The 15,450-nt window shown below is 41.2% G+C and overlaps 1 protein-coding gene across 10 annotated transcripts in view; it reads left to right on the top strand.

Annotated features, from left to right (window-relative positions):
- LOC126284583 (caspase-1-like) overlaps nt 1–15,450 on the top strand; it is a 398,664-nt gene that overhangs the window by 349,573 nt on the left and 33,641 nt on the right. For all 10 annotated transcript variants that reach the window (XM_049983636.1, XM_049983653.1, XM_049983618.1 and 7 more), the window contains exon 5: nt 10,317–10,437. In XM_049983636.1, the coding sequence (XP_049839593.1) occupies nt 10,317–10,437 (121 nt within the window). The remainder of the gene's footprint in view (nt 1–10,316; nt 10,438–15,450) is intronic.

Genomic DNA, 15,450 nt, shown 5'->3' with positions numbered 1-15,450 from the left:
CCCACATAGAAAGCTTCACAGTGTAGGCAGGTCAGTTGGTAAATCACGTGGGTGCTTTCACACGTGGCTCTGCCTTTGATTGTGTACACTTTCCGGATTACAGGAATGGATTAGGTGGTGGTGGGACTGTGTATGGGACAGGTTTTACACCGGGGACGGTTGCAAGGGTAGGAGCCAGAGTTTAGGGAAGGTGGTTTGGGGATTTCATAGGAATGAACCAAGAGGTTACGAAGGTTAAGTGGACGGCAGAAAGACACTCTTTGTGGAGTGGGGAGGATTTCATTAAGGATGGATCTCATTTCAGGGCAGGGTTTGAGGAAGTCGTATCCCTGCTGGAGAGCCACATTCAGTGTTTGATCCAGTCCCAGAAAGTATCCTGTCACAAGTGGGGCACTTTTTGGGGTTCTTCTGTGGGAGGTTCTGGGTTTGAGGGCATGAGGAAGTGGCTCTGGTAATTTGCTTCTGTACCAGGTCGGGAGGGTAGTTGCGGGATGCGAAAGCTGTTTCCAGGTTGTTGGTGTAATGGTTCAGGGATTCCGGACAGGAGCAGATTCGTTTGCCATGAAGACCTAGGCTGTAGGGAAGGGACCATTTGATGTGGAATGCATGGCAGCTGTCATAATGGAGGTACTGTTGCTTGTTGGTGGGTTTGATGTGGGCGGATATGTGAAGCTGGCCATTGGACAGATGGAGGTCAACATCAAGGAAAGAGTCCTGGGATTTTGTGTAGGACCAGGTGAATCAGATGGAACCAAAGGAGTTGAGGTTGGAGAGGAAATTCTGGAGTTGTTCTTCACTGCAAGTCCAGATCATGAAGATGTCATGAATAAATCTGTACCAAACTTTGGGTTGGCACGCCTGGGTAACCAAGAAGGCTTCCTCTAAGCGACCCATAAATAGGTTGGCATATGAGGGGGCTGTCCTGGTATCCATGGCTGTTCCCTTTAATTATTGGTATGTCTGGCCTTTGAAAATGAAGTAGTTGTGAGTCAGGATGAAGCTGGCTAAGGTAATGAGGAAAGAGGTTTTAGCTAGGGTGGCAGGTGATCGGCGTGAAAGGAAGTGCTCCATCACAGCGAGGCCCTGGACGTGCGGAATATTTGTGTATAAGGAAGTGGCATTAATGGTTACAAGGATGGTTTCCCGGGGTAACAGATTGGGTAAGGATTCCAGGTGTTCGAGAAAGTGGTTGGTGTCTTTGATGAAGGATGGGAGACTGCATGTAATGGGTTGAAGGTGTTGATCTACGTAGGCAGAGATACGTTCTGTGGGGGCTTGGTAACCAGCTACAATGGGGCGGCCGGGATGTTTGGGTTTGTGAATTTTAGGAAGTAGGTGGAAGGTAGGGGTGCGAGGTGTCGGTGGGGTCAGGAGGTTGATGGAGTCAGGTGAAAGGTTTTGTAGTGGGCCTAAGATTCTGAGGATTCCTTGAAGCTCCGCCTGGACATTAGGAATGGGATTACCTTGGAAAACTTTGTATGTAGTGTTGTCTGAAAGCTGATGCTGTCCCTCAGCCACATACTCCCAACGATCAAGTACCACGGTTGTGGAACCCTTGTCCGCCCGAAGAATGGCAATGGATCGGTCAGCCTTCAGATCACAGATAGCCTGGGCTTCAGCAGTGGTGAGGTTGGGAGTAGGATTAAGGGTGTTTTTTTTTTTTAAGAAGGGTTGAGAGGCAAGGCTGGAAGTGAGAAATTTTTTGGAAGGTTTGGAGAGGGTGATTGTGAGGAAGAGGTGGTGGGTCCCGCTGTGACGGAGGATGGAACTGTTCCAGGCAGGGTTCAATTTGGATAGTGTCTTTGGGAGTTGGATCATTATGAGTAGGATTAGGATTATTTTTCTTCGTGGCAAAGTGATATTTCCAGTAGAGAGTACGAGTGTGGGACAGTAAATCTTTGACGAGGGCTGTTTGCTTGAATCTGAGAGTAGAGCTGAAGGTGAGGCCTTTGGATAGGACAGAGGTTTTGGGTTGGGAGAGAGGTTTGGAGGAAAAGTGAACTACTGAATTAGGGTGTTGTGGTTCCAGATTGTATTGATTAGAATTTTGAGGTTTTGGGGGGAATTGAGCTGGAAGTGGGAGATTGAGTAGATGGGACAGACTGGGTCTGTGTGCAATGAGAGGAGGTTGGGGTTTGCTGGAAAGGTTGTGAAGGGTGAGTGAGTTGCCTTTCCGGAGGTGGAAAAACAGGAGATTGGATAGTTTTTTGAGGTGGAGGGTGGCATGCTGTTGTAATTTGCAGTTGGCCTGTAGGAGGACGCTCTGAACAGCTGGTGTGGATGTGGGAGAGGAAAGATTAAGGTCTTTTATTAAGGATAGGTGTTGACGGGTGTGTTCATTGGCTAAGTTGATGTGTAGGTGAAGGATTAGGTGGGTGAGGGCAATGGATTGTTCAGTTTGCAACTGGTATAGGGACTGATGGAAAGAAGGGTTACATCCAGAGATGGGAACTTTAAGTGTGAGGCCTTTGGGGGTAATGCCAAATGTCAGACAAGCATGAGTAAATAGAATATGGGAACGTAATCTGGCTAGCGCGAAGGCATGTTTGCGGAGGGAATGTAAATAAAGCTTGATGGGGTCGTTGTGGGGATGTTGTGAGGGTGACATGGTATTAGAAGGTGGAAAGTGTAACATGAGGCTGAAATGAAAATGAAAATAAAAATATATGGGGAGAGATAAAGGTGAACTAGAAAGCAGCTTGAGATCTGGTGTGAAAAAAGTCGAAAAGTGTTGCTTAAAGCTGAGCTATGTTGATCCTGTGGTGAACTTGGGTTGGTAGACAACGATGTACACAAAGGTTAGCACAGTTAGTAAAGTTTGGTACAGATTTATTGATGACATCTTCATGATCTGGACTCACAGTGAAGAACAACTCCAGAATTTCCTCTCCAACCTCAACTCCTTTGGTTCCATCTGATTCACCTGGTCCTACTCCAAATCCCATGCCACTTTCCTTGACGTTGACCTCCATCTGTCCAATGGCCAGGTTCACACATCCGTCCACATCAAACCCACCAACAAGCAACAGTACCTCCATTATGACAGCTGCCACCCATTCCACATCAAATGGTCCCTTCCCTACAGCCCAGGTCTTCGTGGCAAACGAATCTGCTCCTGTCCGGAATCCCTGAACCATTACACCAGCAACCTGGAAACAGCTTTCGCATCCCGCAACTACCCTCCCGACCTGGTACAGAAGCAAATTACCAGAGCCACTTCCTCATGCCCTCAAACCCAGAACCTCCCACAGAAGAACCCCACAAAGTGCCCCACTTGTGACAGGATACTTTCTGGGACTGGATCAAACACTGAATGTGGCTCTCCAGCAGGGATACGACTTCCTCAAATCCTGCCCTGAAATGAGATTCATCCTTAATTAAATCCTCCCCATTCCACCAAGAGTGTCTTTCCACCGTCCACTTAACCTTCGTAACCTCTTGGTTCATTCCTATGAAATCCCCAAACCACCTTCCCTAACCTCTGGCTCCTACCCTTGCAACCGTCCCCGGTGTAAAACCTGTCCCATGCACCCTCCCACCACTACCTACTCCATTCCTGTAATCCGGAAAGTGTACACGATCAAAGGCAGAGCCACGTGTGAAAGCACCCACGTGATTTACCAACTGACCTGCCTACACTGTGAAGCTTTCTATGTGGGAATGACCAGCAACAAACTGTCCATTCGCATGAATGGACACAGGCAGTCAGTGTTTGTTGGTAATGAGGATCACCCTGTGGCTAGACATGCCTTGGTGCACGGCCAGCACATCTTGGCACAGTGTTACACCTTCTGGGTTATCTGGATGCTTCCCACTAACACCAACTTGTCAGAACTCCGGAGATGGGAACTTGCCCTGCAGTATATCCTCTCTTCCTGTTACCCACCAGGCCTCAACCTCCGTTAATTTCAAGTTGCCGTCGCTCATACCTCACCTGTCATTCAACAACATCTTTGCCTCTGTATTTCATCCTTTCCTCTTTCCTGATGAAGCAACCGTTGGTTGCGAAAGCGAAAGCTTGAGTTTTGTGTTTGTTTGTGTGTATATCCTTCCTCTTGTCATCTTTGGGCACTGACACCTAACCTCTTTTAAATGTGCATGTCTTCTGCTCAGCATGCCCTCTGTCATAAAATGATTAGATCTATACTTCAGAAAGCAGTACACTCTTGTATCTTGACTGACAATAATTTAGGAAGTCTGGGTCAGTATAGTGTTTTTGTAAAGAACTGAGGTATTTAAGACTATGGGATGACTTTCTGGCACTGGCAGTTATACTTTTATTTCCCTTAGCTGCTGTTGCTGAAGTGAAGTGTTGACTTTTGGAAGTGTCTTACCCAGAAATTAGTTCCAATAATGTGCAGAATTTAGAAAATTGGCTATCTATTATTTTCTGCGTACATTACAGCTGTTAAAAAGTTCATATTTTTAGATCTAGAGAAGGTTCTTTTATAGGCCTGCAGTTTTGTACGATTTTCGGCCTGCTTTTCTTGTTGTGATTGCCATTAATGATCTCAGAGAACAAATTCCGTTACCATGATAAAGCTAACATTTAATGGAACTCTACTCATATTGACTATACTGAGTGCACAATTTTAATCCTACTCATGGTTCAGAAGTATTGCAACAACAACGGATGACAGGCACATGAATAAGATTGTAAACATTCACTAAACTTTCAGACAATGTCCTCTAGAGTTAGCTAGCACACTTGGTATCAGTACTGCAGCTCAACTGGAATGAGAAATTGTATTGGCTGTAGTGGGTGAGGGGCGGGGAGGGGAGGGGAGGGGAGGGTGACTGATGGCCAGGAGGGTAGGGCAGCAAGTGTGTAGGGATGGAATGGGACATTGATGAGTTTGCTTTGGTACAGGGTGGCGAAGTTGTGTGTGGTGCACAATGATGTGAAGTGATGGACTTGCATGGGGAGATGGAACCCAGGATTACTTTGGATGCAGGGTAAGTGAAGTGGGCACGGAGATTGGTTGGCGGGGATTTAGGTCAGGAAGATAATGAGATTCAGGATTTGATGTGAAGGCAATGACAAACCATGTGGTTCAGAGAGGGGGAGAATCCAGATGGCACAGGTTGTGAAACAGCCATTGAAGTAAAGCATGTTGTGCTAAGTTATGTATTTTGCCACTGAGTGGTTGAGTCATTGCCAGTCTACATTTTATCTCTTCTCTACTTCGACCATCATCAGTTATTTTGCTCCCCAAATAGCAAAACTCCTTTACTACTTTAAGTGTCTCATTTCCTAATCTTATTCCCTCAGCATCACCCTACTTAAGTCGACTACATTCCATTATCCTCATATTGCTTTTGTTGATGTTTATCTTATATCCTCCTTTCAAGACACTGTCCATTCCGTTCAACTGCTCTTCCAAATCCTTTGCTGTCTCTGACAGAATTACATTGTCATCGGCGAACCTCGAAGTTTTTATTACTTCTCCATGGATTTTAATACCTACTCTGAATTTTTCTTTTGTTTCCTTTACTGCTTGCTCAATTTGCGGATTGAATAACATCGGGGAGAGGCTACAACCCTGTCTCACTCCCTTCCCAACCACTGCTCCCCGTTCATGCCCCTCGACTCTTATAACTGCCATCTGGTTTCTGTACAAATTGTAAATAGCCTTTCGCTCCCTTTATTTTACTCCTGCCACCTTTAGAATTTGAAAGAGAGTATTCTAGTCAAAATTGTCAGAAGCTTTCTCTAAGTCTACAAATACTAGAAACATAGGTTTGCCTTTCCTTAATCTTTCTTGTAAGATAAGTCGTAAGGTCAGTATTGCCTTACGTGTTCCAACATTTCTACGGAATCCAAACTGATCTTCCCCGATGTCCGCTTCTACCAGTTTTTCCATTCATCTGTAAAGAATTCGCGTTAGTATTTTGCAGCTATGAATTATTAAACTGATAGTTCGGTAATTTTCACATCTGTCAACACCTGTTTTATTTGGGATTGGAGTTATTATATTCTTCTTGAAGTCTTAGGGTATTTCGCTTGTCTGATACATCTTGCTCACCAGATGGTAGAGTTTTGTCAGGACTGGCTCTCCCAAGGCTGTTAGTAGTTCTAATGGAATGTTGTCTATTCCCGGGGCCTTGTTTCGACTCAGGTCTTTCAGTGCTCTGTCAAACTCTTTACACAGTAGCGTATCTCCCATTTCATCTTCATCTACATCCTCTTCCATTTCCATAATATTGTCCTCAAGTACATCGCCCTTGTATAGACCCTCTATATACTACTCTCACCTTTCTGCTTCCCTTCTTTGCTTAGAACTGGGTTTCCATCTGAGCTCTTGATATTCATACAAGTGGCTCTCTTTTCTCCAAAGGCCTCTTTTAATTTTCCTGTAGGCAGTATCTATCGTACCCCTCGTGAGATAAGCCTCTACATCCTTACATTTGTCCTCTAGGCATCCCTGCTTAGCCATTTTGCACTTTCTGGCGATCTCATTTTTCAGACGTTTGCATTCCTTTTTGCCTGCTTCATTTACTGGATTTTTATATTTTCTCCTTTCATCAATTAAATTAAATACTTCTTCTGTTACCCAAGGATTTCTACTAGCCCTCGTCTTTTTATTTACTTGATCCTCTGCTGCCTTCACTACTTCATCCCTCAGAGCTGCTAATTCTTCTTCTACTGTATTTCTTTTGCCCATTCCTGTCAATTGTTTCCTTATGCTCTCCCTGAAACTTTCTACAACCTCTGGTTTAATCAGATTATCCCTTAAATTGCCACCTTTTCAGTTTCTTCAGTTTTAATCTATAGTTTATAACCAATAGATAGTGGTCAGAGTCCACATCTGACCCTGGAAATGTCCTACAATTTAAAACCTGGTTTCTAAATATCTGTCTTACCATTATATAATATACCTGATACCTTTTAGTATCTCCAGGATTCTTCCATGTGTACAACCTTCTTTCATGATTCTGAAACCACGCATTAGCTATGATTATGTTATGCTCTGTTAAAACTCTACTAGGCAGCTTCCTCTTTCATTCCGTACCCCCAGTCCATATTCACCTACAACTTTTCCTTCTCTTCCTTTTTCTACAATCGAATTCCAGTCCCCCATGGCTATTAAATTTTCGTCTCCCTTAACTATCTGTATAATTTCTTTTATCGCATCATACATTTCTTCAATCACTTCATCACCTGCGGACCTAGTTGGCATATAAACTCGTACTACTGTGGAAGGCATCGGCTTCGTGTCTATCTTTGCTGTTATAATGCGCTAACTATGCTGTTGGCAGTAGCTCATGCGTGCTTCTGTTTTTTATTCATTGTTAAACATACCACTGCATTACCCCTATTTGATTTTGTATTTGTAACCCTGTATTCACCTGACCAGAAGCCTTGTTCCTACTGCCACTGAACTTCACTAATTCCCACTATATCTAACGTTAACCTATCCATGTCCCTTTTTATATTTTGTAACCTACCTGCCCGATTAAGGGACCTGACATTCCACGCTCTGATCTTTAGAACGGCAGTTTTCTTTTTCCTGATAACGACTTCCTCTTGAGTAGTCCCCGCCCGGACATCTGAATGGGAGACTCTTTTACCTCCGTAATATTTTACCCAAGAGGACACCATCATCATTTAACCATACAGTAAAAGTGCATGCCCTCAGGAAAAATTATGGCTGTAGTTTGCCTTTGCTTTCAGCCGTTCGCAGTGCCAGCACTGCAAGGCCGTTCTGGTTAGTGTTAAAAGGCCAGATCAGTCAATCATCCAGACTGTTGCCCCTGCAACTACTGAAAAGACTGCTGCCCCTCTTCAGGAACCACACATTGTCTGGCCTCTCAACAGATAACCCTCCGTTGGTGTTGCACCTACGGTAGGCCATCTGTATCGCTGAGGCACGCAAGTCTCCCCAACAATGGCAAGGTCCATGGTTCAAGGGGAGAAAAATATAGAGATGCGATATTATAATATTTTGTATTGTAGAGCAAATTTCTGCATGTTCTACTCACTCCCCCCCCCCCCCCTTCCAATGTGTTAATGAGAGAGATGCTAGATAAATTGGCAAGTGCATTGAAGCTGCCAGTCAGTGTTATGTATTCGTTCTAAGTTCATCTGCAGATAATATTTATATAAGACAGTGTGATTAATTTCCTCCAGTTTATTCAGGTCCTCAAACCCTTGTGTGTATCTAAGTACTTCTGCATGAGACAGTTTCCTACATTATATAACTTTTGTATTCTAGTTTCCCAAAGGATGAACAGAGTGTCAAAATATGGCTCCACAAAATAAGAAGAGAGAATTTCGTCCCTACAAAATATTGTAAAGTGTGTTCTAAACACTTAGCTGAAGAATGCTTTGATAGTGATGCATTGGCACCCAATACAGTGTGTTTTTAAGATAATTAATTGGAACAAAGATTTGACAATATGAGTTAGTGGAATAGAATACCTAAAAAAATATTATTGGCTGTCAAATAATAAAGCAGGTGGTGTAAATTGCTTATTTACAGTAGCAATATCATTGCTACGAAAGCGTCCCCCTTTCCTGCGATGCTTCGGCACCCAATAACAGTGTCATTGTGTAGTAATTAATTCGACAGCATGAATAAATATAATAGAAAACCTAAAAAGGTATTCTTGGCTGTCACTTCTTTTCCCGCACCCGAAAAAATGTAAGTAAAGTGGCACTGAGCTATGATACTGTGGAGAAAAAGCACAATACCCATGCCCTTCACAGCTCTAAAACTATTTCATTCCAGGTATAAAATTGTTAAAATGTCTATAAAATGCTTATACAAAGTTTCAGGATGCTTCTGAAGGTGATCTATCTGTTCTAGCAAAGTAATAACACTCAAAATACGCTAAGCACCATGCGGACTAACATGTGCCGTCCCAATACCAAGTCACTTGAGCAGCAGGAGATGTTACTCCCAGATTTCTCTTTTTGCTCATCCAAATACTCACTCCATAGAGATATTTGTACTCAATTGGGCTGATGCACAGAGCAGTCTTAGTTGTAGCGGAGAGGTGGGTAGTTTCCATGTGACTCGTGTTTAAGTTTAGTGATTTTGCTGTTTCATCTTCGTTTATTGCTCTCATGTCAAGTGGAAACACAATGGATTTCTATGGATGGGAGCTATCAAGTGAATTAATATACATTCACATTATTACGGAAGACAAATATGTTATTAGTTTCACATTTTATTTTATTTCCACCCTTCTGAGTGCATGAATGGGCACAGACGAACTGTCTACCTAGGAGGTGTCCAATACCCAGTAGCAGAGCATGCCCTCCAGCATAATTTAAGGGACCTAGGAACCTGCTACACCATGCGTGCCATTTGGCTTCTCCCACCCAACTCCAGTCCCTCGGAACTGCGGAGATGGGAGCTTGCACTCCAACACATCCTTTCATCCTGCCATCCCCCTGGACTGAACCTGTGTTAACCAACCTCACTCCCATTTACTCTTCAGTCTAATCCTCTATCCCTTTTCTCTTTAGCCATTCACGCACATTTTCATCCTATGTAGTTTTGTTTATCTTTATACTATATACCTCTTTACTTCTGTATGCATCCTCTTTGGTTTGATGCTGGCACAGTACTTACAGTAGAATATCTTTGGTTTCCCTCTGACACCCATGCCTCCATCTTTGCTACCCTTCCTGTTTACCTTTCCCCTGTTGCTTCATAACCTGGGTTGTGAGTAACTGAATGCTTTCTCCCCTCTCTCCTCCCTGATGAAGGAACAAAGTTCTGAAAGCTAGGATAAATTTTTTTTTTCTGTTTTGTGTATCTATCAGCTGTACTGATCTGAGGTAAGTACTGGCCAGCCCCTCTGTCTCTTTGTTAGTATTTGTAACACTATATCTATTAATTTAAAACATTAACTTTTTCTGTTTGTGTTAGAGCTACTTAAGTTATGCTGCTATTGGCTGACACATTGCATGTCCTATGCTCTGAATATCCGCTGTAATCGGGTGACGAGATCATGTGACATGAGCTATAACTGGCTCGGGATAAGAGTGCTTTCGTAATCGAATTTAAGCAACGTGCATGTTGCTGCACATCAAAGATTGTTCGAAAACATGTTTTTGTCCCCGAGTTTTGCTTTCTAATGTGCCAGGAAATTCTATGGCGGTATATAAAACTATAACCATTCAAAGGATTGATAAATTTTACAGTTCCGAGGAAAAGTATACTGTCACTTAGCACAGAAAAGGTGTAGAATTTTTAACCAGAAAATCAGGGAAAAATCTGGGAATTTTGCATATACACCCTGTTGTTGTGCTTACCTGAACATACAAAAAGGTTTAAATGTGTTGCTCTTTTACTGTGTTTCAGGCATGCCAGGGTGACAAATTGGATGGTGGGATTACACTGAGAACGGAAACAGATGGTGCCCCACTTTCATATAGGATTCCAACGCAAGCAGACTTCCTGATAGCCTATTCGACAGTTCCAGGTAAATCATAATGTTTTTGTTAGAGCAGTCTTAAGACCAGTATTGTACAAAATAGTAAAACCTGGACCGATTTGTCAGAATTTATTTCAAGCTATAACTGTAATAAAATATGAACTGGATAGATTCCTAGTCATTACATACAGGAGGATTAATCAAATGAAACTGTATAGACATTTTCAAGTCTCAAAGATAAGCTATGGAACTGTAGAAATAATCTTTAGGAATAAATTTTATTGTTCCCTTGAAGGGGGGGGGGGGGAGGGGTGGCGGGAGACGACTGGCAAATACAAACTCACGGAGGCCAAGAAGAGTAGTTAGGTTAAGGGGCAGTTTTGTTACCTTTATTGTAACCGGCAACTTAAAATTCTTCTTTTTCAAGATATTCCTGAAAAAGAAGCTGGTAGTAGGGAAGGGGTAAAAATATTTGCCCGTCGCCCAGCTTAATAGGTGCTGCTACATTTAACATATGTAATTTATTATTGTGAATAGGACGGCAAACAAAATAATCTTTACAGCAATTATAAAAAATCTATTCACCAAGTGGTGGCAGGAGAACACACACACGCAAAAAAAAAAAAAAAAAAAAAACAAACAAACATATGCAAGCTTTTGGAGCCAGTGGTTCCTCCTGGCAGGATGGTTGAAGGGCAAAGGAGGAGGGGTGAAGGAAAAGACTGGTGAAGTTTAGGAAAAGTAGTAGAAGTCACCCATAACCCCAAGTAAGGGGAGACTTTTAATGGGATGAGAAGGAAAGTCTGAAGGAATCAAGTCTTTTATGCTCATCCTGTCTAGTAAGTTTCCTCTGACCCGAGGTTCTGGATGACTTTTCCAAACTCTACCGTTTTTAAACCTCGCCAGCCCTTCTCCTTCACCCCTGTTTGTCTTCAACCCTTCTGCTAGAGGAAGGAGCCACTGGCTCTAAAAGTTTGCATATGTAAGAAATGCATTATATGTGTGTTTCCTGCCACCGGTTAGTGGGTAGACTTTTTTTATCTATCCAATTACATTATATTGTCAAAAACTGATAATCTTTGTTGTTATAATCTTTACAGGGTTATTGTAAACATGGAAAGTAATATCACACTTTCTGTGGGCAGTGTACTAGCAAATCGTGTGAAGTGCCATAGTTAAGAGCTCTAACTGGCCACTAATTCAGCAGCATAGCAGAAGGGCCTTCGTGGGGCAAACTAATAATAGCTGGGTGCTTTGACTCAATTCATAAGGTTTGTTTGGGAGGCAGCAGTTTTTGACAAGAGTGGGATACTGCTGAAATCTATCTACATTGTTGCTTTGTCTGTATATCAAAGAAGTAGTAAATAAAAGGAAAGAGAATTTTGGAAAGGGAACTAAAGTTTGGGGAGAAGATATAAAAACTTTTGACATCAGGCGATGACAGAATAATTCTACCACAGACGAAAAGGAGTCGGAGAATCAGTGGAATGAAGTGGATTGCAACTTGAAAAGTGATACAAGATGAATTAGTTTCTTCAACAAGAATAAAATGAGAGTAATGCAGTGTAGTTAAATTAAATTAGGCAATGCTGAGCAAATTGTGTTGGGTGGGCAAAGAGAAGATTGAAGTACTGAATTTTGTCATTGTAAATCATTACACCATGGAAAATCATAATACAGTTAATTCTTTCAGTTAGTGCGCAGATGACAGAGTGGCAGATGGTTAGATAAGCAGTTTCAGAATAGAGAGTCACCAGTGTAAAGGCAACTAGACCAATGAGATACATGTGAGGTTCTACAGAGATTGAGCTAAAGAACTTGCTCCCATTCCTAACTCTACCATTTGGTCTGCTTTCATGATACATGCCACCTCTTGCCTATTTACCTCAAGGATTTAACTGTGTACCTCCTACTGCTTGTAATTTTTAGGAAGTGGGCAATGAAAGGTTCAACTGCTAACAGTTAATAGCGGACCACTGTCTGTATGATTTAATATTCTGAACATGTTCCTCATTCCAGACCAATTTAACTCATCAGTTTTAGCAATGTTCCATGTGCCTCACTTCACACTGAAGCTATAAGGCTGTCAGAGTGTGGCACAAATAATTAGCCTGAACACATTAGTGATTGCGACTAATCAATGCAGACTCAGTTTCGCAACTGGACTGTCACCACTGCTGTGCTTAATAACATAAGAAAACAGCATGAGTAAGACCAAATATATCTACATAGCAAGAGTAATCAGGTTATGTTTAAAATTTACACACAAGATATATAATACATTACATAAGTGGTAACAGTATGTTCAGAAATGAAGAACAAAAATTAGGTGTCAGAGAGAATTTAGTGACACATATAAATAAATAAATATTTATATCTAAAAATAAAGATGATGTGACTTACCAAACGAAAGTGCTGGCAAGTCGATAGACATACAAACATACACACACAATTCAAGCTTTCGCAACTACGGTTGCTTCGTCAGGAAAGAGGGAAGGAGAGGGAAAGACGAAAGGATGTGGGTTTTAAGGGAGAGGGTAAGGAGTCATTCCAATCCTGGGAGCAGAAAGACTGACCTTAGGGGGAAAAACCCACATCCTTTCGTCTTTCCCCTCTCCTTCCTTCTTTCCTGACGAAGCAACTGTTAGTTGCGAAAGCTTGAATTTTGTGTTTGTACATAAATAATTCCTGTGAACTTTGAGCATCTGCACATGAAAATGTTTAATGTCCCACTATTTTATTTTAATCACTCACAGCTTTTGCAGGTCACCTTCTTGCATAGGCTGTACCGTAAGTGTCATGGCATCCCTCACTGGCACCTCATGAACAGCAGAGGAAAAAAAGGCCATGATATCTGGCAGTAAATTCTCTGTGCCCATGCCATTAAACATATAAATTGTTGTCATCTGTATTATAGTTTGAAACAGTTCGTTGTGTAATTTTATATACACTAATGAATTTCTACACAAGTCGAAGTTGTGAAAGACATTATGAATTATCACTTGACTGTAAACATGAAATTTCTTTCTCTTCGCTTTCCAATCATTTTTCCCTCTCTTTCTGTTTCCAAAATTTTGTACAATTCTCTTATCTTTCTTCTTCTCACATTTTTTTCGATCCACTCTTCTACCTCAAATTCTTCTTCACGACTACTGTCAAGTTCAGATTGCTATCCTCACCATACTTTTGATGGTTTAGTAAATTACACACCTTGTTATGTCGATCCTGGGACTGATACTCAATTGAGAATGTTGTTTCTAACTCTGCAGGTGATGTAAAATTTTCTATGCTGAACTTTCCCTGTATGTAGCAACAAAAAATACATTTGCTATACACAAATGCTGATTCATTTGGAATCCTTGAACATGAAACGTTAAATTGTCGATTGGCAACGAGATGGATTGAGCTCAGCATCGCCATTATGTTTGCCCTTGACGAATTTATCCAGTTGTTATCAATTTCGAGACCAGAAGAGTGTTCTCGGTTCAATAGACCAAATTCATGTTGCTGTGAGATTGAAACTGAAGTCAAGCAAACTTGGCTTCTTCCTCTTCTTGTTTACTGTCCAGTCCTACGAATGAAAACTCGCCCAGAAAATTTTTATTCAGGAAGAATAGAGCAAAACAACTGCAGTGGCAGAGCTTTTGCTGCTAAGACACTCTGCCAGTATATTTAATAAAATGGTGAAATTTGCTAAATTATAGCTCGCTAGGCAGCTGGAGAAATGTGCACCCCTGCCGTAACTGAAGCAGATAGCAGGCACATGTTCTTGGTATCAACAGATAACAAGGCACAATGTGAAAGGAATTTGTAAAGCCAATTTTAGTTTCTGCTGATAGTTCCTCTGACACAATTGTTTAGCAAATATTTGTTCTAATTTGCAACTCATTCAATATCCATAATAATTAGCAGTTTTGTTTTCAGTATCGCTAAGTGTTAACAATGGAGACAAAACGTAATTAATTTTTTTCATGTTTGTTCGTATTTGCTTGCTGATAGCGTCTGTCTTTGTGCAGTTTCTAGAGTTTCACAATAATGTGGAATCCAATTAATGTTTGCAAACTTGCAAAGATGAAATATAAAGAATGTGGTATGCAATCAAAAGCATCTACTTCACTGAATTGTTACTTATTAAGTAGTTTCTGGGAATTCATTCAAATTTTGTTGACCTTTTGTTAGAAATAGTGTAAACAGTAAAGGAATCGGGAAGTAACTGATGATTCCATGAACTGAGATTACAAAGATGATCATTGCACTAGCTAAAGTCCAGAACAAAATTGCATTACCTTTCTAGCCCAAAGAAAAGGCATACAATAATAGCTTTTAGTGACAAAAGAAAGGCTGTAGATTTTTGGTTAAATGGTTGAGAGAGAAAGTGTTGAAGTTAAGCAATGTGTAAAGCTGGTTTCAGGTCATAAAATCTTGACGTTAACTGTATAAATGTAAGAAAGAGTTACACGAAGTATGAAATATTTGCCAAAATGAAATTCTCAAATGTGTGAAAGAGAAAGCATTTGAATGATTTAAAACTGTTCATTTCAGTCAGTTCAGCATTAATGAGGGAGATGTAAGAGACTAGGCCCTCTGAATTACATGAAAGATAAACTTTGCAGGCTTCTTCAGCCTGGTTAAACAGATTCAGTGAATGATGAAGATATGCATAAAATAAGACCTTTAATTTTTTAATGTGAAAACTCTTAAAGTTTTTAAAATAAAACAAATATTATTTAACAGTCTGCGTCTTTATTCTCCACATCTGCAAATTTGCAGCCCTCTGCAGCGATAAGGCTCTGAATTGTAAAGTGTAACATAATGATGGTGTGTGAGAAATGGCACGCTATAATAGAATGCATCACTCAAAAACACTCAGACGTCCACAACAATCTGACACCTTGAATTCATAGTTACCAATTGTCATCATCCATATAGTCCCGACTTTTCATCTGTTTCCAGAACTTAAGTGCTTTAGAGGACTTCACTTTGATAGTGATGAAATGGTGCAAGCATAGGTGGTGACGTGGCTCCATGAACAAATTCAAACATTGTACAGTGAAGGTATCA

This window comes from Schistocerca gregaria, chromosome 1 (assembly GCF_023897955.1).
Source record: "Schistocerca gregaria isolate iqSchGreg1 chromosome 1, iqSchGreg1.2, whole genome shotgun sequence".
NCBI lineage: Eukaryota > Metazoa > Arthropoda > Insecta > Orthoptera > Acrididae > Schistocerca > Schistocerca gregaria.
This window is presented reverse-complemented; position numbering and strand designations above follow the sequence as displayed.